The sequence below is a fragment of the Gopherus flavomarginatus genome, chromosome 14 (genome assembly GCF_025201925.1).
Source record: "Gopherus flavomarginatus isolate rGopFla2 chromosome 14, rGopFla2.mat.asm, whole genome shotgun sequence".
Classification (NCBI taxonomy): Eukaryota; Metazoa; Chordata; order Testudines; family Testudinidae; genus Gopherus; species Gopherus flavomarginatus.
Genome location: NC_066630.1, coordinates 42,799,464 through 42,822,400, shown reverse-complemented (window position 1 = coordinate 42,822,400; position 22,937 = coordinate 42,799,464). Strand labels below are relative to the sequence as shown.

At 48.0% G+C, this 22,937-nt stretch overlaps 1 protein-coding gene across 4 annotated transcripts in view; it reads left to right on the top strand.

The window, feature by feature from the left end:
• The first annotated feature begins 3,871 nt into the window (after positions 1 to 3,871).
• The window catches only part of PDPR (pyruvate dehydrogenase phosphatase regulatory subunit), a 61,781-nt gene continuing 42,715 nt past the window's right edge, over positions 3,872 to 22,937 (top strand). Inside the window, exons 1-5 of one of the 4 annotated variants that reach the window (XM_050922355.1) lie at positions 3,872 to 3,923; positions 6,670 to 6,969; positions 17,986 to 18,119; positions 22,136 to 22,217; positions 22,317 to 22,480. In XM_050922355.1, coding sequence (XP_050778312.1) covers positions 6,743 to 6,969; positions 17,986 to 18,119; positions 22,136 to 22,217; positions 22,317 to 22,480 — 607 coding nt within the window. In that variant the 5' untranslated portion in view covers positions 3,872 to 3,923; positions 6,670 to 6,742. Of the gene's footprint in view, positions 3,924 to 6,669; positions 6,970 to 15,865; positions 16,828 to 17,985; positions 18,120 to 22,135; positions 22,218 to 22,316; positions 22,481 to 22,937 lie in introns of those variants that run through there. The other 3 variants (XM_050922356.1, XM_050922357.1, XM_050922358.1) reach the window with 3 other exon arrangements.

Sequence of the window (22,937 nt, the reverse complement as noted above, 5' to 3'; positions counted from 1 at the left end):
TGGGAGACATGGCCAAAACATGTCCAGATGCGACGAGTTTCTTTGGAGCCTTGCAGCATATTTACGTCCTTTTTTCTGCATCTACTAAAAGATGGACTATTTTTGGAAAACATGTTACTGGCCTTTTTGTAAAGCCTCTTTGTGAAACACGATGGGAATGTAGAATGCAAAGCGTCAAAGCTTTGCGGTTTCAAGGAGGGGAGTTTTATGATGCACTCATAGAGGTAGCAGAAATAATTGATCATGCTCAAGCAAAAGGTGAAGCTGAATCGCTGGCTATTCAAATGAAGAATTATAAGTTTTTGGTTTTGCTAGTTTTCTGGCATGATTTACTTTTTCAAGTGAATTTTGTGAGCAAAGAGCTACAGCGTGATACAATGGATATTTCTGCAGCAATTTCTTCATTTGAAAAGCTTTGTAACTGGTTAAAAACGTACAGAGAGAAGGGTTTTCAAGAAGTGTTAATTGGTGCCAATGAACTTGCTAAAGATCTAGATGTGACTCTAATATTCCAGACTAAAAGCTTGTGCAAACGAAAAAAACAATTTGAGTACGAGTCTGCAGACGAGCCTTTTCTGATCCAAAAGAAGCTTACAGAGTGCAATGCTTCAATCAAGTCTCAGACAAAGCTTTATAGTCACTTGAACCAAGGTTTGAACAATTACAAAAGCATGTGAGTTTATTTGGATTTTTATGCAAATTCAAAAATCTTCCCAAGGACGCTATACAAAAATCTGCTGCCGATCTGGAACTCGCATTGACAGATGTGAAACTAGTGCAGGAAAACAAACAAGTTTCAACTGTGAAATCAGTTGACATAAATGACTACATGCTTTGTGAAGAACTGGAAGCATTAAAGCCAATTCTTCCTTCTGATTGTAGAACCCCTCTAAAAATGCTTTAATTTCTTGCATATAATAACCGATCAACAGCATTCCCAAATTTATTTATAGCAATTCAAATCTTCCTGACTATTTTGGTAACTATAGCCTCAGGAGAGAGGAGCTTCTCGAAGTTAAATCTAACTAAAACATATCTGCAATCAACAATGCAAGAAGACCGAATAAACAGTTTGCCAATTATGTCAATTGAATGCGAAGTAATTAGGTAATATACTGGAAAATTTTGCTGAACAAAAATCAAGGAAGAGTTTTAAAAACATATAGGTGAGGTGTACAATAAAGTTTCTCTTAGCCAACTTGATATTTATAATATGTGACACAATGTACATAATATAATTTTGTTATTTATATAGTTATGGAAAGTAAATAATGCATGGAAGAAATGAAAGGCTTTTTTTACATTTTTTTTTAAGTCATCCCTGCCGGGTCCCTGCCAAAAATGTTCAAATTGGGCCCCGCACTTCCTAAAGCTGGCCCTAATTAGCCAATATCTCTGGTCCCAGACACAACCCTAGTAACCTCCGTCTTGCAGTGTCCAGTTATGCCCTGGGTCAGCATCTGTGCATTCAGGCACTCAGCCTGTGACTCAGATTTTCAGAAGGAACTGTGTAACTGACCTCCTGGAGGGAAGCAGGCACACAGGGACAGAGAAAGAGGTGGCAGAGACTACCCCAATCCAGGTCCCAGTTTTTCAGGATGCTATTCCTGATAAGTTTTTGGAAAGTAACTGTCTCTCTTTACATCAAGATGCAGCTCCAACACCTGTGGCAGCAGAGGAGTTGGGACCAGGAAATTGCGAGGTGGTAGTTTGTCAGAATACAGATGACCCAACTGACAGAGATGGGGGTGCTCTCTCCCAGGATGGTGAGAGACAGGGAGCAGTTATGGAAAAGCTGCTCGGAAAAGGTGTATCTGATCAGAAGGTGAACCTACCTAGCATAGAGAGCACAGATGATAGTCCTCTAGGGGTCAGGGAAGGACACAGTGCTGGGAGGAGGAAACGCAAGGGAACCCCAAAACAGAAGCTGGATTTTATGCATAGTCCTGGGGTTTGCAGACTGCTCCGCAAAGGGACAGTCAATGTGCAGGAGCCCCGTGAACCCTTATCTTGCCAGACCCTGAGATATCAAAATGCCAGAAACATGACTAAATTAAGAGTCCACACAGAAGGGAACACTGGAGGGACAGAAAAGCCAGTGACTGATTACAGGGGAGAGAGTCAAAGGACACTGTGGGTAATGAACAAACAAACCTCAAACTACACTATCTATCCTGAGGTCATGGTATCATAAAGATACTTGTAAACACGCATCTGTGATAAAAATATTCATATTAATGTAACCTCCTGCACCCCAAACCCCTTGGCCCCAGCTTGGAGCCCCATCCTACATTCCAAACCCCTCATCCCTGGCTCCACCCAGAGCCTGCACCCGCAGTCCTCACCCACCTGCCCATACTCCAACACCCTGTCCCAGCCCGGAGCCCCCTCCTGCACCCTGCACCCCTCATCCCTGGCTTCACCCAGAGCCTGCACCCGTAGTCCTCACCCACCTGCCCATACTCCAACACCCTGTCCCAGCCCAGAGCCCCGTCCTGCACCCCTCATCCCTGGCCCCACTCCAGAGCCTGCACCCGCAGTCCTCACCCACCCGCCCATACTCCAACACCCTGTCCCAGCCCGGAGCCCCCTCCTGCACCCTGCACCCCTCATCCCTGGCTTCACCCAGAGCCTGCACCCGCAGTCCTCACCCACCTGCCCATATTCCAACACCCTGCCCCAGCCTGGAGCCCCCTCCTGCACCCTGCACCCCTCATCCCTGACTCCACCCAGAGCCTGCACCCGCAGTCCTCACCCACCCGCCCATACTCCAACACCCTGTCCCAGCCCGGAGCTCCCTCCTGCACCCTGCACCCCTCATCCCTGGCTTCACCCAGAGCCTGCACCCGTAGTCCTCACCCACCTGCCCATATTCCAACACCCTGCCCCAGCCTGGAGCCCCCTCCTGCACCCCGCACCCCTCATCCCTGGCCCCACTGTAGAGCCTGCACCCGCAGTCCTCACCCACCTGCCCATACTCCAGCACCCTGTCCCAGCCCGGAGCCCCCTCCTGCACCCCGCACCCCTCATCCCTGGCTTCACCCAGAGCCTGCACCCGTAGTCCTCACCCACCTGCCCATATTCCAACACCCTGCCCCAGCCTGGAGCCCCCTCCTGCACCCCGCACCCCTCATCCCTGGCCCCACTGTAGAGCCTGCACCCGCAGTCCTCACCCACCTGCCCATACTCCAGCACCCTGTCCCAGCCCGGAGCCCCCTCCTGCACCCTGCACCCCTCATCCCTGGCTTCACCCAGAGCCTGCACCCGCAGTCCTCACCCACCCGCCCATATTCCAACACCCTGTCCCAGCCCGGAGCCCCCTCCTGCACCCTGCACCGCTGGTCCCACTGCAGAGCCTGCACCCGCAGTCCTCACCCACCTGCCCATACTCCAGCACCCTGTCCCAGCCTGGAGCCCCCTCCTGCACCCCGCACCGCTGGCCCCACTGCAGAGCCTGCACGCCCAGTTGCTGCCCAGTGACGGTGAGGGAGGGGGCAGGGGCAGGGCGGCGCGCCCGGTGCCTCTCTCGCCTGGGGTCCAGCCCAGGGCCCCTGGGGGCAGGCGGCTGCCGGACTCTCGCACCTTCCCCCGGCGGGCCCCTCCTTTCGGACCGGCGTTGAGGCGGGAAGCTTCCCCCGTCGCAGGCCCCGCCCCCCCGAGTATTTAAAGCGCAAGCCCAGGCCCCGCCCCCCGAGCTGCACGCGGGACGCGCAGCTCCGCCCTGCCCACAGCCCCCAGCACGTGCCGGCCCCCAACAGCAACAAACCCACGTGGGACGCGGCAGGGGGGAGGAGCCGAAGGAGACGGGGTTGGCTCCTGATTGGTCCGCTCCGCGACGCACGCGCAGGGCTGTGCTTCGCTGTCGTAGTGGGGGGGAGAGCCGTAAAGTGCGGGAGGTCGTGCGCGGGCAAAGCTTGAAGCAGGTGAGGCGACAACCCCCTTCCCCCTCCCCGGGCCAGAGGTCACCCTGGCCCCGCCCGCGGCGCGGTCCGTGTCCCGGGGCCTGGCTCCGCGCCGCCCGTAAAGCTGCGGCGATAGAAAAAGCAAATGTCGCTGACAGGCGTGTCCTGGTGGCGCTCCTCGGCCTGGGGAGCTCTCAGGCGGGGCCGGGTCGGGGTCCTCTGGCGGCAGTGCGGACGGGAGCAGTGAAAAGAAGAGTTCAGAACACGTGACCTAAGCGGGGAGGGGGAACGAGTTGGGGGCGTTTAGTGTAGCGAGGCAAAGGCAGGCAGCGTGGGGAACCCGGTAACGGGGTGTAGATACATAAGGGCTGTTAGAAAGAGGGTGGGGGCAGGGGGGTGGGACTAGACACCTCCTGAGGTCCCTTCCAACCCTGATATTCTGTGATCCTATGAACTGATCGCCATGTGAGGGACAAGAAGTAATTAGTGTAGTTTGCACCGAGAGAGAGTTAGGTTAAGTATTAGGAAAAAGGTTTTTTTTAACTATAAGGATAGTTATGCGTTGGAACAAGTTACCTAGGGAGCTGGTGGAATCGCTCTCATTGGAGGTTTTGAAGAACAAGTTAGACAAACGCGTGGCAGGGGTGATCTACCTGAATTGAATTCTGCCTCAGCACAGGGAGACGGACTTGATGACCTCTTCAGGTTCCTTTTAGCCCTATGTTTTTGTGATTTCTGGCATGATGCTCATGATTGTGAGATAATGGCTGGGTCTTTAAAGAAATCTAAGGTAGGTGCCCGACTCCCATTAAAATTCAAACTCCATTGGATTCCACCCTTGTTGGACACGTCTAAAATGAGATTGTAAGCTCAGGGGCAGTTACGTTCACTTTTTGTTCATACAGTGAATGTGTAGCAGTCATGGTGATATTAAAAAGCTAACTTTGTAAACATAGTTTTGTGTGTGCAAGTAACTGCTGTTAAGTGCTGGTCCCTGTTTCCTTTTCTCCTACTAGAGACCTGTAACCAAGAAATAGTATGTCATTGCCTGTTTTTCTGCATCAGTTGCTCTGCTGTGTCGACACTGAGTTGCAGGGGCGGTATTTGTACATAAACTACAATTGCAGTATAATAAGAACCAGAGATTATTACTAAATACAGGCTGGAGTTTAAGTTCCTTTTAAGCTGCGTGGCCACACAGCTGCCTATTAAATACCATGCAGGTGCTCAGGCTGCAGTGGGGAGAGATGCTTCTCCCCAAGCCCCAAACCTTCTGCGGCACCCTCCCCCCTGACCTGCCATGGACGGGGGACAGGTGCCCCGGCCCCGAGCCAGCCCAGCCCCAAACCTGCCTTGGCTGTGGGACAGGCACCAGCTGAGGTCTGACCTGCCATGGCCAGGGGATAGGCACTCCACCCCCCAGCACAGGTGCTGCTGTGTGGGGGAGAGCTGGGGGAAGTCCTCTCTCCCCACTTTAGCCCCGGGGAGCCCCACTGCACCCCCAAATCCCTCATCCCCATCCTCCCCTGAGCCTGCACCCCCAACCAGAGCCCTCACCCTCTCGAACCCCAATCCTCTGTCCCAGCCCTGAGCCCCCTCCTGCACTCCAAACCCCTTGGCCTCACCCCACCACATGAATTTTGTAATGTGCACCAATATGGAAGTGATGTGTCATGCATTGCTTCCATATTGGTGTACATAACAAAATTCGTTCTGCATATGGGTGGCAAAAAATAGAGGGAACACTGGTTGGGGGTAAACTGAAGAGAGAAATGTTGTGTTATAACTGGTAAGCTCCACCAGGGTGTGGATCATAGCAGTGAGACTAGACAATGTATCAGGCTGAGCAATGCTAACTGTACAGCAAGGAGCCTCCAGCAGCATCCATGATAAAACTAGCATCATTATGAAGCAACTGTACAGCCTCTAAGTCAAAGCTGTCTGGATTCTAGTACGTGCAGGATGTGCCTCTCCATTCAAATAAAGGACGAACATGTCACTTCATTCTCAAACTTCACATATTGCCATTTAATTTCAGAAGCCAGTTCAAAAATTTCTCTACAGTCTTTCATGCACGTTGACTTTCTCTATTTCCTTCCCTACACTCTCCACTCACATTGGCATCTTTTCTGCCTCTTCACATGATCTTTCCACTGTTGGTACAAGAGCCTTTTCTCTGCAGCTCCTGTCACCTGGAACAGAGGTCCTGTGTATATGTCAAAACTTTATCTTGTTCTCTTCCTTATTAATGAGCTAAGCCAAATTCAGAAGAGAGAAACTCTGGGTCTCCTGATCTGTCTAGTTCCTTTCAGTAGCAAGGCTGTTCTTTGAGAACTCTCAAAGTCTGCACAGGCTGTTTTGCTGCTTATTCATCCATCGACATTTAAAGATTCCAAGTTGTCAGCATAAAGGCTTTCAGATACCCTTCTCGCACATCATGTATTACATTGTCCCAGTCACCACCCTCCTCCTTACTTCCGAGTTCCCAAGAACAGCTTTGCACACATGTTCTATGACAGAGGTTCTCAAACTGGGGATCAGAACCCCTCAGAGGGTCACGAGGTTATTACATGGGGAGTCGCAAGCTGTCAGCTTCCACCCCAAACCCTGCTTTGCCTCCAGCATTTTTAATGATGTTAAATATAATTTAAAGTGTTTTTAATTTGTGGACGGGGGGGTTGCACTCAAGAGACCAATACAAAAGTTTGAGAACCACTGTTCTATGATAAGTGGTGGTAATAATCTCTGTTGCTTTTTCCTTCTTTAGAAGATGTGGCAGTGAGCTAGCATCTTAACCTGTGTAGGTGGTGTCTCAAGAAAGCTGACTGATACCCCTTGGGATGTTTCTTCGGTTACTGTCAGATGTCCAGTGGCGGACAGCCAGCCGAAGCTGGAGAAGCACGTCCAGCTCCCGGCACGTGACCACATCTGCGGCAGAGCCTCCCCCCGTTTCCCTGCCAGCTCAGGCACAGGTGGTAATCTGTGGTGGTGGAGTTGTGGGCACATCCGTTGCATACCACCTCTCCAAGCTAGGATGGAGGGATATAGTCTTACTGGAACAGGGCAGGTAAGAGTTTGATTTTCTCTTTATTAAAGCATACTGAAACCAAAACCTCAGAACTGTATGGGACTTGTGCACTCACAGTATCTTTCTTTGTGTGATCTTTCCATCATCTTACTTTCTCCCAGCATCAGAGCTGCTAACGCTGCACATCAGTGATGAGACCTAAGTCAAACCATTGGCTTTGCCCTTTCTTCACAGGCCCCCAGGGGATTCTATATTTTAAGCTCTACTCTACCCAGTGGAACTTTATAGGCCATTCTTAAAAGCCTAAATGCCTCATATAGGGCAAGAAAAGTAACAACTTTAGTTTTCAAACTATACTTGAGTCTTCTCTTTCTCTTCCACACTAAACTTTCTCGCTGCCATCCTGATGATCTTGCTGGCCTTCCAGTTTATTTACGATCTCTCACTCCAACTTCTGAACAAACTCCAACATAAACAAAGGAGCTGCTGCTTTGTTTGTCTACACAGTGGCTTGTTCGGATCAGCTGGTTCGGGCTGTGAGGCTGAAAAATTCCTGTGTAGGTTTTCAAGCTTTGGAACCCTGTGAAAATGGAGGGTCCCAGAGCTTGGGTTCCAGCCCAAGCCTGAATGTCTATACAGCAATTTTTAGCCCTGCAGCCTGATTCCTGTGAGCTCAAGTCAGCTGACCTGGGCTAACTGCAGGCATACTGTGGGGCCTTTATCCCTCTGTAGACATATCCTGAGTTTATGATATTTCATTCACTATATTAAATTCCCAGAGTCGTCTTGCCAAACCTTCAGCAATCTATACTTAAGGCAGAGTCTAGGGTGAGGTCTGGATGATGAATTATTGAGTTGGGAGAGGGCAATGTTACATTTATTTGTGTGTGTATGTAAAGGAGGCTACGATACAGACTCAGGTCTGCCTGCACAAATTTGCACCGTTTTAGCTAAACCTGTGCAAACCTCTATGTGGATGCTATGAGCCATTTCTAACTGCATCTAGGATTGTCCACAAAGGTACTTAACTAAACAAGTAGATTTGTGCAAGTGTATGTGTAGACAAACCCCTAATATCCTCAATCCTATAGTAGGAGATGGGCAAACTTTTTGGCCCGAGGGCCCCATTCAGGTTGTAAAACTGCATGGAGGGTCAGGTAGGGAAGGCTGTGCCTCCCCAAACAGCCTGGCCCTTGCCCCCTATCTGACCCTGCCCCCTGACTGCCCCCCTCAGAACCCCTGACCCATCCAACCCCCACCCTGCTCTGTGTCCTCTAACCACCCCCTCCCGGGACCCCCCACGCCTAATCCCCTGCTCCCAGTCCCGTGACTGCTCTGACCTCATCCACACCCTTATCCTTTGACAGGCCCACCGGGACCCCATGCCTATCCAACCCACCCCCTGACAGGCCCCCCCCTGGGACCCCTATGCTTATCCAACCCCCTCCCTCTGTCTCCCAACCGCCCCCAGAACCTCCGCCCAATCCAACTGCTCCCTGTTCCCTGACTGCCCCGGGAACCCCCGCCCCTTATTCAACCCCCTGGCCCCCTTACGAAGCCGCTCAGAACAGCATGTCTGGAAGCCACGCCACCTGGCTGGAGCCAAACACGCTGCTGCGCTGCTCGGCTAGAGTGCGCAACCCTGCTGCCCAGAGCACAACCTGCGTGGCGGCATGGCTGCAGGGGAGGGGCTAGCCTCCCCGTCCAGGAGCTCGGGGGCCGGGAAGGACGGTCCCTCGGGCCATAGTTTGCCCACCTCTTCTGTAGTAGTTTTGGCCCATAGCTTTATGTATGTGAATAGTCCCACTGAGGTCAGCCTGCTGTCGTGAGTAAAGTTACATAAACATCATCATAGAATCATAGGACTGGAAGGGACCTTGAGAGGTCATCTAGTCCAGTCCCCTGCACTCATGGCAGGACTAAGTATTATCTACATAAACATTAAATGTTTGTAGAATAAAGCCCTGAGTTCATTCTGTCTGTGTTCCCTGATAAGCAGAGGAACCTAGACTTGCTAGGGTTACTGATGGGCAGAGTTAAGCCTTTGTGAAATTTTAAAATAAAATAAGCAATTTTGCAGTTTCATTTCAGTTGACTTTGTGCCTGCAAGGCCCAGCTTTTCTATGACTTTCATTAATGCGATAGTTTTGCATTAAAACGCATGGAATCCTCCCTTCCCCCCAAGTTTGTGCTTGTGTTTAATGCAAGATTTAATTGTCATAAAAATTAAATGTTGAGGATCTTTCTCATAACAAGGCCATCTGAATGAAAATAAGTCTATGTGACACTCAAATGATCCTGCAAAATAAAGGAAAGAAACCCAGAAAATTTTGCATGTTCTTCATGAAATTGGACCATGTTCACAAAATCCTCATAATGTAATTTGAAAACCTCAGTTTGGATACTTTCCACAGTCCTAGTGATCACTTTTAATGTGTCACTGTAGCTGAGGCCCTGTCTATACTACAGCTGTAACAGAATCAGGGGGCTGTTGCATCACAGGTAAAAGGTGTAGTATGGACAGGACTTAGCCATAGTCTTGTAACCTCGTTAGTACGATGGACTGTCTAGGATTTTGGTCTGGTTACAAGGGATTTAGGTCCCATCTACACAACACCTTTTTAATGCATTATAATCTGGTTTTCTGTCTTGCAGTCAAGACCCCATTTACTCCACAGTAAACTGACCCTAGATTCTGTGGCAAAATCCACTGATTCTGCTTCATCTTCAATCTCCCCCACATTTCCATGGTGTCTAGATTTCTGCATTGACAACTCGGACAGTAAGCCAGTGGCAGGGCTGGTATTAGAATCCAGATCTTCTGATTCACGTAATTTTGCTCTATTCACTCCACCATGGTGTTAGTTCACTGTTCCCTAGTAGGCTCTGTATTGATATCTTGTTGGGATGAATGAAGTGAGAGGGCACAAACCATGCTTGGCAGCTGCTGCAGATTGCTGATTTGGACTCTCTGTTTTGGAAGATGAGTAAACACAGTGGCAGTGCAGCACTTTGTATGGGATGCTTTTTCTTTTCAACGGAAGAAAAATATGGACTCCACCCATTTTTTTTAAACAATAACTTGGATTCTGAGGAATACAGCAAACATTGCTAAAAAGACCCTGGAATGATGGAATCCATGCAGTTTTCCCCACAGTTAAAATTTTCCACCTGTCCTGCTGATGAGTTTTCCTGTAGTATTTTTCCTGGAAACAGAGGGCAGTGATTTTAGCACTCTAAACTTTTTTGTATTCTCTCTTAATTTGGTTCATGCAAAATTTCATTGTTCCCCCATTGACAGGATTAGTTGTTGCAGCCTGTGGGCTATTAAATGCTCCAAAGCATCTGTTGTGTAGCTCAGGTTTTAAGTTTAACATGTGACAGAAATATGAATTAGCTGTGAAACATATCTTGGTTGTACCTAGAGGAGGTTTAAAGTTTTATTGCCACAGTAAACAATAGATGTCTGAATCTCTGTGCATAACCAGTTGTTTCTCAACAGTGATTCTCTGTAGGGCGCTGAGGTTATAGAACCATAGAATGTTAGGTTTGGAAGAGACCTCAGGAGGTATCTAATCCAACCCCCTGCTCAAGGCAGGACCAACGCTAATTAAATCATCCCAACCAGGGCTTTGTCAAGCCGGGCCTTAAAAACCTCTGAGGATGGAGATTCTGCCACCTCCCTAGGTAACCCATTCCAGTGATTCAGCACCCTCCTAGTGAAATAGTATTTCCTAATATCCAACTTAGATCTCCCCCACTGCAACTTGAGATCATTGCTCCTTGTTCTGTCATCTGCTACCACTGAGAACACCCAAGTCCCATCCTCTTTGGAACCCCCCTTCAGGTAGTTGAAGGCTGCTATCAAATCCCCCCTCATTCTTCTCTTCTGAAGACTAACCAAGCCCAGTTCCGTCAGCCTCTCCTCGTAAATCATGTGTCCCAGCCCCCTGATCATTTGTGTTGACCTCTGCTGGACTCTCTCCAATTTTTCCACATCCTATCTGTAGTGGCGGGTCCAAAACTGGATGCAATACTCCAGCTGTTGCCTCACCAGTGCCAAATAGAGGAGAATAATCACTTTCCTCAATCTGCTGGCAGTGCTTCTACTAATGCAGCCCAATATGCCGTTAGCCTTCTTGGCAACAAGGGCAAACCGTTGACTCATATCCAACTGCTCATCCACTATAATCCCCAGGTCCTTTTCTGCAGAACTGCTGCTTAGTCAATCGGTCCCTTGTCTGTAACAGTGAATGGGATTCTTCCGTCTTAAGTGCAGGACTCTGCACTTGTCCTTGTTAAACCTCATCAGATTTCTTTTGGCCCAGTCCTTCAATTTGTCTAGGTCACTCTGGACCCTACCCCTACCCTCCAGGTTATTCATGTCTTTCTGATTATGAATGCCTATTTCAGAACCAAATGTGTGGGATTATAGGGCTTGAAATGTCTGCAAGAGATGCCCATACCAGATAACTTGGTGTTTTTTAAAGTCATCCTCACTAGCAAGACATTAGTACTGCAGAGGGCTATTGGAAGGCTGTTGGATTAAAGATAGATATCCTGAGTAGGGTAGATGTGCCCACTGCTCTGCTCGTTAAACTACTGGATTTTAGCAGAAGTTTCCAAAAAGTATTCAAAGTAGAATGAAAATGTTTTGCTTACTCAGCTGTGCATTTTATTTTAAATGAGACCATGCTGGTATCGCTGTGTGAAAGGAAACAGAATACACCTGTATCAAAAGGGTAGCCGTGTTAGTCTGGATCTGTAAAAGCAGCGAAGAATCCTGTGGCACCTTATAGACTAACAGACGTTTTGAAGCATGAGCTTTTGTGGGTGAATACCCACTTCGTCAGATGCATGTAGTGGAAATTTCCAGGGGCAGGTATATATATGCAAGCAAGCTAGAGATAACGAGGTTAGTTCAATCAGGGAGGATGAGGACCTGTTCTAGCAGTTGAGGTGTGAAAACCAAGAGAGGAGAAACTGGTTTTGTAGTTGGCAAGCCATTCACAGTCTTTGTTTAATCCTGAGCTGATGGTGTCAAATTTGCAGATGAACTGAAGCTCAGCAGTTTCTCTTTGAAGTCTGGTCCTGAAGTTTTTTTGCTGCAGGATGGCCACCTTAAGGTCTGCTATAGTGTGGCCAGGGAGGTTGAAGTGCTCTCCTACAGGTTTTTGTATATTGCCATTCCTAATGTCTGATATGTCTCCTTCCCATGGGTCCAGATGATGATGATGATGTCAGCAATGTAGCATACAATGCATTGGTGACCTTCCAGAAAACACCATCCTAGCCACCATGGATGTAGAGACTCTCTACACAAACATCCCCCACACAGATGGAATACAAGCTGTTAAGAACAGTATCCCTGATGATGCCACAGCACAACTGGCTGCTGAGCTCTGTGTCTTTATCCTCACACACAACTATTTCAAATTTAATGACAATATATATCTCCAGATCAGTGGCACTGCTATGGGCACCCGCATGTCTCCTGCCCCTGGAAATTTCCACTACATGCATCTGACGAAGTGGGTATTCACCCACGAAAGCTCATGCTCCAAAACGTCTGTTAGTCTATAAGGTGCCACAGGTTCTTCCTTGCTTTTACAGAATACACCTGATGGACATGTAGTTTTACAAGACATGTACGTGATACTGGAGCAGAAAATAATTTCCTTGAATATGGCCCCTCTCCTGCTTGGTGTGTCTCACCAATTGCCTCTGTTGGAATCCTGAGTCATTTTGAATTAGTTTCTAGGATTGTAATGTCACCTCCTTCGAGTGCGGTCCCTGTGGATGCTCCACTCCAGGTGATGGTGTGTCGTGGCGCCGTTGAGCGGAGATCTTCTGTAGCAGTGCCTGGTCGGGATGCACACGCTCAGCTGCAGTCTCGCAATGTCATTAGGGTCTGCTTGAGTGCGTGCGTCCCGCACCCCCTTCAGTTCCTTCTCAACCGTCCTCGGCTGAAGACGGGACTCGGGGCAGCGCTCGTCTCTTCCCTGGTTACTCTAGGAAATAAGTAGAGAAAAATAGAAATAGTTAGCTAGCCATTTCCCAGTTCTCCTTTTCCTTTAGCACAGTTCGTTAGTTTTAAAAAAAAATAATCCCCCCCCCCCCCCAAGTTAGTCTCTTGTTGATACTTCCTTGATCGCTTATACTTTCATTATGGTGGGGTTGCCAGGCTTTCAGAAATGTGGGTCCTGCAAGGAGTTCTGCCACGGTCCATTAGGCACTCACTCTGTGTTAAATGCCTCGACGAGACACACGTCCATGCAAAGTGTCTCCACTGTACCAACTTAGGAACTAGCGCTCGCCATGACAGAGACTTGCAGCTAAAAATACTCCTCATGGAGAAAGCTCTGCAGCCGCCTATGGAGAAGGGCAGTAAACCCTCTCCCTCACGCTCCCCTGCCAAGTCAGAACCAACCGGAAGCGCGGCTTCACCCTCTCATGTGAAGGGCAGGAAGCCCTAATGTCTCCTCTCAGAGACACTCAAAAGGGTAAAGGATCTCCCACAAGATCTTTACCCTTGGTGCCGACAGCACCCAGAGCAGGCAACTCTGATCACCCCAGCACCTCAGCAGCAGCTCACGTGGGGTGCAGAAGCAGTGACCTGACTTCCCGCAGTGGGAAGCTCTCCTCAGCACTGGTCCAACCGGCACTGACAATGGACCCGGTGCCGGCAGCGCATTCCACCCTGGTGCCGACAAGAACATTGGCACTGAGCCTGTCTGCCACTCCCGGAGCAGATTCAGACCCCCTGTGGGGCTCTCACAGAGGTCTTGCAGCTCCTACAAAAGTGAAACAAAAATCACTCCAGGCTGCTGCTCACACTTCATGCTCTGCAGCACACTAGCCTAGGGATCAGCAACAATTCCTGCATCAGCAGGATGTCTCTGTGGCTCCTGAGCCTAACTCTCCACTCCTCAACATGGAGCCCTCACTGTTTGAATAGCAGCTCTTGCCACCTGACCTGGCTACTTTCACAGATAGTGAGAATGACATACTGCACCAGGCAGAGTTCTCCCCGCTTGAGTCTCCCCCTCCACCGGAGCCATACACACCCCAAGACATGGCGCATCATAAGAATCAGTCTCAGTTTCCCTACTTTATCCCCCAGTGGCCAGGACCCAACTTTTCCTGCCCGGTGTCCTGGCCTCAGTGGTACCCATGGTCAGCTCCTGCCACTGCTCCTCCATGTACCCCTTCTACCAGATCGCAAGCTCGTCCTATGCCTATATCCCCAGCTCCATCAACATCTAGAGCTCCTGAACCTCTTCCTGAAGAGGTGGGCTGTGAACCCTTCCCGGATTTACCAGCTCTTGCCTCACCATCAGCCACAGAGGACGCCCTCATGCCTCCAACTCCACAAAACGTGGATGACTTTAAGCAATTCCAGGAACTTTTCAAGAGAGTGGCACTCAGCCAGGACATCTCTTTGGAGGAAGTCCAGGAGACGCAACATAGACTCCTCAGAATCCTCCAACCCTCTGCACCCTCAAAGATCTACCCATAAACGAAGCTCTTTTAGAACCAGCTGATACTCTCTGGCAGACCCCTGCCTCCATCCCACCAACATGCAAGAAAGCTGAATGTAAATACTACATGCCCATGAAGGAAGTTGATTTCTTATTTTCCCACCAACAACCCAATTCTCTGCAGCAACGCAGAGAACAAAGCAGCCACACTACTGGCCTACTCCTCAGGACAAGGACCGCAAAGGTCTTGACCTCCTGGGCTGCAAGGTTTATACCTCTTCTTGCAAACCATTGCGCCCTACTCGCAGGCTATGACTATGACAACTACAACAAGCTCTTTGATTTTACTCCAATATACCGAAGGACAGGAGAGCGGACTTCAAGTCAATCCTTGTCGAAGGTCAATTGTTGTCTAGGATGGTACTACAAGTGTCCCTGGACATGGCAGATATGGCAGCCCGCACCACTGCTACTGCAGTGATGATGTGCCAGTCTTCCTGGCTGGCTGCATCTGGTATCCTCAAGGATTTGCAGACCAAAGTGGAAGACCTTCCCAGGGTTCTACGCAAGATCACAGAGCGCAAGGCCCGGGTCACACTTATTGCCCCAGCTTGGTCCAGACAAACATAATATCCTTACCTGCTACGCATGTCCATCCGTCCTCCAAGGACTGTCCCCGACAGGTCAGATCTGCTCTTCCAGAACTGCAGTCAGCTTCTCCAGCCGCAGCTCCGGAAACTCCATCTGACGGTGTGTTTCCTTCATAGTTTCAGTCCCACGAATTAGCCCCAATACATCCTCCTGCACAGTAGAAGAGACTCCATTTGTAAGACTTACCTGCAAAAGTGGAAGTGCTTCTCCTTGTGGTGCTTCCACAGATGCCTGACACCCTGAAGTGCAACCCTCCCTGACATCTTAGATTATCCTTTCAAACTAAAACAGGACAGACTTTCACTCAGTTCTATCAGAATACACCTTGTGGCCCGTCCACCTTCCATGACACTTTAAATGGCTATTCACTTTTCGCCCCCCATCCCCCACCATTAAATGCTTCCTCATGGGTCTGCAAAATCTCTACCCTGAGATTCATACACCAGTAAACTCCTGGAGTCTAAACCTAGTCCTCCGTGCTCTTATGAAACCTCCTTTCGAGCCGCTGGCTACCTCATTCCTGCTCCACATGTCCATGAAAGTGTCTTTCTAGGTTGCCATAATGTTAGTGAGAAGGGTTGGTGAAATAAGTGCCCTGATGGCCTATCCTTCCTATACCATTTTCTTTAAAAAGAAGGTTACTATCTGATCCCACCCCAAATTCCTCCCCAAGGTGGTGTCTCCCTTCTACCTTAACCATAAAAAATATATATATATATAGAGAGAGAGAGAGAGAGAGAGAGAGAGACCTGTCTCATAGAACTGGAAGGGACCCCAAAAGGTCATGAAGCCCAGCCCCCTGCCTTCACTATCAGGACCAAGTACTGATTTTGCCCCAGATCCCCAAGTGGCCCCCTCAAGGATTGAACTCTCAACCCTGGGTTTAGCAGGTCAATGCTCAAACCACTGAGCGAGCCCTCCCCCTAGCCAATACACTTACCTGTATTCCATCCCAAGCCTCACATGACTCCACAGGAAGTGGCGTTACATTCCCTTGACGTCCGATGGGCTCTTGCATTCTGTCTTGACAGAACTAAACCATTTCGTAAATCCCCGTGGCTATTTGTTTCTGCTACTGAGAGATCAAAGAGTGAGGCTATCTCTAAGCAAAGACTCTCCAAGTGGATCTCGGACTGCATCAAATCCTTCTGTCAGATCCAGAATGTTCAACCACCAGAGAATATTAGAACTCATTCTACTACAGCAGTGTCAACATCCATTGCCTTCCTCCACAATGTACCTATTACAGATATATGCAAGGTGGCCATGTGGACATGTGACCACACATTTGCCAAACATTATGCTATCACATGGGATACCACAGCAGAAACCATAGTCGGCCATATGGTACTGTCTACCATTATCCCTCATGCATATTCAAAATCCCACCAAACATAGTGGGTTCTGCTTCACATTCACCTGGAATGACGCACCCACAGGGACAGCACTCAAAGAAGAAAAGAAAGTTACTCACCTTCCAGTAACTGAGGTTCTTTGAGTGTGTCCTTGTGGGTGCTCCACTACCCACCCTCCTCCCCTCTACTTTGGAGTACTAATCAGACAATAGTAGAGAAGGGACTGAGTGGAGTGCGGGATATGCGTGCTCAGGCAGACCTTAGCGACACCGCAAGACAGCAGCTGAGCGCATGTGACCCCACCAGCCACTGCTACCGAAGATCTCCAATCAATGATGCCGTGATGCAACGACACCTGGAGTGGAGCACCCCCAGGGACAGAAATCTCGAAGAACTTCAGTTACTGCAAGGTGAGTAACTTTCTCATATGCATAGCTCAGACGAGCAGTTTGAGCTCTGTATAGCATAGTAAACTATACACTGTGCTATGGGCTGCTCTGTCTTTGTGAGGACACCCCTCAAATTCAGTCAGCTCTGTGGTGCTTTCCTTTGTGTCTTTGACTTGGGAATGTGCTTTTGCTGATTGAAGACTATTTGATTATGCTGTAGGGAGTGGTGTCAGTTCTGTTTTGTAGGTTCTTTGCATGTGTAGGTCATGGTTAAGGCTACGATTTAGTCATGGGTATTTTTAGTAAAAGTGGTGGACAGGTCATGGGCAATAAACAAAAATTAACGGCCCGTGACCTGTCCATGACTTGTATTCAAAATACCTGCATTTAAATGGGGAGTGCTGGGGCGGGGGAAGAGAGGGGGATGCTACTGGGGGGGCGGCGGGCATTCCTCGGGCCAGCGGCTCCAGCTGCTGAGGGCCAGATTGCAGCTGCTCCGGCCTGGGACCACTGCCCAGGGCTGCTCCAGTAGCTGGCCCACTGCCTGGGAGGTCATGGAGTCAACCACACTGGCCCTTGCAGAAGTCACGGAGGTCGTGGAAAGTCATGGAATCCATAACTTCCGTGACCTCCATGACAGACACGGAGCCCTAATCATTGTTAAAGCACCCTTCAGTGTCCAGTGTAGTCTCGCTGTACTATGCCTCATTGGATAACAGTCTTCCTGCCACCTGTGCTTCTTGCTGGGATGCAAGTACAGGGTGCATCTTATCAGCAGGCAGCTAAAAATACACTCTGGAGCTGGACTGCCCAGTGGGGTTTTGTTTGGAGCAGGGGTTGGAGGCATCTGGACGTTGGATCTGCCCAGTCAATGGAGTACTCCAAATGGAGAGGGCTTTTAACTAACGGGGTTTATTACTCTAGCATCAGCTCAAGTACCAGGAGTTCATGCCTACCTCAGTTCTGGGCTGTCCTTTCTCCCCCTTTCCTCCCTCCCATATCTTACTGTGATTTCACTTTCTTGTAGCTACACACGCAAGCAGCAAACTCTGGCTGCCAATAAGAGGGGCTGCAATGCCTAGCGCATCTGAGAGATTCTTGTCCTGAGGTTGTCCCTGAACCAGAGGCTCTGGTATGAAAGCATTTTGTATGAGGCCCCTGCTGTATTTTCTCCTGCAGGCTGGCTGCTGGCTCCACTCGATTCTGTGCTGGCATTGTGAGCACAGTCAGGCACTTGTCCATAGAGCTGAAGATGGCTGACTATTCAAACAAGCTGTATCAGCAGTTAGAACAAGAGACCGGAATCAAAACAGGTAAGAAAAGGAACCTCTGGTTCAGTTCTCTGCAAAGTGGATTCCATGAACTCCACTGCTTTCTGGGGCTTGGAATGAGAGTAACACTAGCGTGTATAATCGCTGCTTTCTAAGCACTGAATGGGGCTTTAGCCCTCTCAGCTTGGAAACACTCCCATGGCATCCTCACGTTTGGATTTCCTGCTGCAGTCGTTTAGAACACAACACTTGTGACAGGTAAGGGCGGAATTGTTGAAAGAAAACTGCCCCCATTATGCTCAAATCAGTAACATAAAAGTTAATCAAGTAAGAGTTAACTAGAATTAACCATGAAGCTTGTACAGATGTATTCATTTTTGTATCTCCAGCTTGGGCAGCAATCTTAGCATAAAGTACTTGTTTATATTGCATGCACACCTGCTTATTAAAGAGAGAGCAGAGGATGAGAGCCCAGTAGTAGCAACTCCACACCTGTTTCCAACCAGCTTTAATAATAGTATGTGAGAAACATACTGTCACAGATCGACAGGGTGAGTTTGCCTCAAGCCTTTAAACAGTCTGTCGGGGAGCATACCCCTCTTAGTGCTAGTCCCTAGGCCTCCACTTTTTGCAAGGGATACCCTGGAGCTCCATTACTTTGGGCCCTAGCTTCAGCACTACTGTTTCTCACCATGGCTCCTTCAGTAAGCCCAAAAGAACCTGAACTCCTGTTGGAGGGAGACTTTTACCCCTTTGGGAGCTACGCAGCCAACAGATGTTTGCAGCAACACAGGGCAGCCTTTTCAGTACAGGACAGCTATTATTAGTCAACTAGCATACAATATTTTAGGATCCTTAAATTACAGTGGAAGAGCAAAGCTAACACACATGTCCATGCTGGCTGGACAACCTGCGTCTTTTGCCCAGAATGTCCAAGATTCAATCTCTCTCACTGCACAGGGCAGCAGTATCATTACAACAGTTTTCTGACACCTCAGTTCTTTGTTTCCAGCCGTAGTCACCCTGTTTGCACATGATCTGCCTCCCTTGTCTCCGAGTCATTAAAAGTTAATGTCCAGTCCAGGGTCTTCCATTGTATCTCCAAGGGAAGCCAATGATATGTTGGCAATTCTTTATAATTCATTCATACCAATCCTGACATGCTTATGTGACCTACATACATCTCTTAGCTCCCTGTCCTAGAGAAGATGACAACCCCTTGAGTCATAGCAGATCACAATATAAAAGTGAATGGGGAAACAATCATACATTTTTCATAAAAATACAGAAATTTTCCACATTCTCTACAACTACATAAATAGAACATACTTCATTTTTCAAAGTCATGCACTCAACAGTTAGGATGTGCCAGAATTAAGTTTCCTTCACAACTTTAATTTAGTCCCCTTGTATGTATGTGTTATGAAACAGTATGCCTCATACAATGCACAGAACGGATGGTGTTCTCTTAACAACAATTGTTCATTGTATGGCACCATGCCGTATTTACTGCATGTTGTTTTGAAGACAGAACTGTTAATTTCCTTATTGGCTTTCCATGATGCTCATCACTACTGTACCTGAGTGCTTCACAAACAATACTCCTGTGAGATTAGGGCGGTGTTAATCCCCTTTTAAAGATAGGGTCTAATATATACACTAATTTTGGGTGCCCAATTTGAGACATCTAGGATTAACAGATCGAACATCAGGATTTCAAGTCAGGCATGCAGAAAATAAACACGCAATTAGTGAGCACTATGAAAAGTTTAAGTGACTTGCCTAGTATTGCATAGGAACTCAGTTACAGAAGTGGGGTTAGAATCCAGTTCTTCAGGCAAGCATTCAGCTGCTTGAATCATGAAATCATCATTTCTCTTTCCACAATCCTCTGCCTCATTCACCATTCCGCTATTGTGATTCACCCTCAGAGCAAGTAGCGCTTGTGCACTGAATGAGTCAGGGGTCCTGTGGGAAATATATTATGTGATCATGTAATGAAAGATTATCTTGATGCACACATATACACAGGGGACCAAATTAAGGTTCCAAGGGATCCTTAATTCTAGTGTTTCCTGAATTCTGAGTGCTTGACTTTTAACATAGTTTGTATGTATTTTCCTAGGTTTTTAAATATGCAAACTGGAAAAACAGAAATTCCATCATGTGGCATCATATTGAAACCCACATGTGTCATTAGCAAGGTCAAAACCTTTAGATCCACCATACGAGTTAAACCACAGCAACTAATGAAGTAACTGATAGCAGTAATAGGTTGTTACCCTCTGTGGACCAGCACTAGAGGGGATAGGACACTGCCAGTGGGTTTCACAAATAGTAGAGGAATTCTGAGGCTTGGGGAGCTGAGATGCCATTCTGGGATCTGGAGGGGAATGTGATCTAGTGGGTACAGAGCTTTCTGCCTGCTGTCCCCAAACCTGACCCCTTCTGCCAAGCCCCCTCTAACCTTTCCCTGTCCCAGACTCTCTCCCTTCCTCCAATTCCCAGGTCCTTGCCCAACCAGTCCCAGTCTCCCCGCCACCCTGCTCCTCATCTGTTCCTTCTGTCCACCCCCAGCCTCTGGTGAGACACACCCATGTTCCCCATTACCTTTGGGTCTCAGTCCCAGTGTCCTTCCTTGGGCTTCTTGTCCAATCTCTTTGTCCCCGCCCCCATATTCTTGTCTCAGTTTCCTTACTCAGCTAGTCTTAGTTCTTCCCCCTAACTCCATTTCCTCATCAGATCTGGCTCTCTTCCTCCCTCTCCCCCATACCTCTGATTCAAATCCCAATCTTCTTGCACAGTCAGTCCCAATATCCCCACTCCCTCTCCCAAGCTCATCTGATCTCAGTCACCCACTTCCTGGCTCCCAGTCTCTGCCCAGCCAGTCTTAGTTTCCTCCCTAACACCAATTCCCAGTCCCAGTTTCTTTCTCTCTCCTCCAGCTACTTGTCCCAATCTACTCTTCCTGGCATTCCCTTCCCAGATCTTGTTCCCTCTGCATTTTAATCGGGCATCCTCCTCCTCCACGCTACCTGTACCGAACAGAGGGAGCGCTGAGAGCACAACAGAGTCAGGTTCCTTGCTCTCAGTTCCAGTGACCAGCCCTGATCCAGTCTGCAGTAGTACAGAGCTGCAGCTTCAGGAAAAGACCTGCTTAGCCCCAGGTCAGAGTAGACACAGTCTTTGTGGATTTAGATGTGAAACTCTAGCAAGTCTCTATTGTGCATGTGTGAACTGTGATTTTTCAAAGGCATAGCTTGGTTAAATTTGGTTGATTTTTGCAGGAACGGTAAAAGGTACATCCATGACACAAAGGCCACCCCCTTGCCAAATTTCAGGTCCCTGCTCCAAAGTTGGGGGAACTTTAGCGTTTTAAAAGAAAAGTTTTCCAAAATTTTTACATGGGCAATGCAACACATTTTCCGCAGCCTCATTCTCAGAATGGCTAAATCATTTAGGCTGAAGTTTCAAAATAAACAAATATATGTAATTTCAGCCCACACAGTTAACATCTGGCAGAATTATAAGCAACAGAAAACAGTCTTACAGTGGAATGTGTCAGGCAACCTTAATAGTCAGCATTACCAGCCCTGCCTATAAATAAGGTTAATATTTAAAGGGTCATATTCGTCTATGAAAGCCAATGGAGTTACGTTGGTGCCAAAAGGTTTACATTCATTTATTACATGTTAAGGTTTTTTCTTCAGCTTATTAAGCAGTTATTAGAGCACCTGGGTCAGTGGTCTGAGTCCCTAGTTCTAACCTCTTGCCCTGCCAGTTTCTCCTTTACTGGGCAGGAGTGTGTGGAATATAATTGGTGAGAGTATTTATGAACCTGAGTAACTTTTAGTATAAAGCAGGATTAAAATAACTTTAGTAGTCTAAATTAAACTGTGCCTTCTAAAACAATTGTAGGTTACTAGCTAATCAGCATATGAATGTGGGAAGCTGGGCTTTCTTGGCTGCTGTGTATTGGAAGCAATATTCTGCTGGAAATACGAGGGCTTGGAGAACCTGCCCAACTCAGACTTGACTTTGGTTGGTCATTGTCCTAGGTTACGTGAAGACAGGCTCTATCTCACTGGCTCAGACTCAGGATCGACTGATCTCCCTGAAACGCATTGCCTCAAGGCTCAGGTATATATAAGAGAGAAACTGTACCTGATCTTAAACTTTACCTGTGCTTGCCTTTCCTGAGAGGCTAATGACAAGCATCCTCTGTGTGTTCTGTGGCAGTGTAATGGGGATACCTTGTGAAATCATGGCTCCAAAACAAGTGGCACAACTACACCCACTAATCAACATTCATGACCTGGTGGGTGCCATGTATGTGCCAGAGGACGCAGTCGTATCATCTGTCGATGTGAGTCTTGCTCTGGCAAATGCTGCCTCTCGAAATGGTATGAATATTTTTAATCTATAACATGCCAGCTTCCTTGTGTGATGTCTGCCTTGTTGTTATAAAGGAAAACGACCCTTTGATGGGAATGGTATCAGATTTGGAATTCATCTTATTCTGTTTTGATGACCAAAGTCTGCTAATTTCTTTAAAGGAAATGTACTTTAAATCCATTTTTCTCCACCCTAAAGTCAGGTCAGATCTTGTTTGGGTATTTCATCTTTTGAGATATTTAATATAAGGAATCACACACCACAGGCTGCTGTAGTGATTATTTATATACAACCCTACAAGTCTACACAATGCTTTCTACCTATAGTAAACCCAGATGGGAGCTTAGTCTAAAGGCACAAGTGGATTCATACCAGTCTGGACAGTTTCATTATATATGAGCCCAGAGGAGTGTGCGATACTGGAATACTGAAGCTGGAATACTTAACTGGACAGGTGGATGTTTG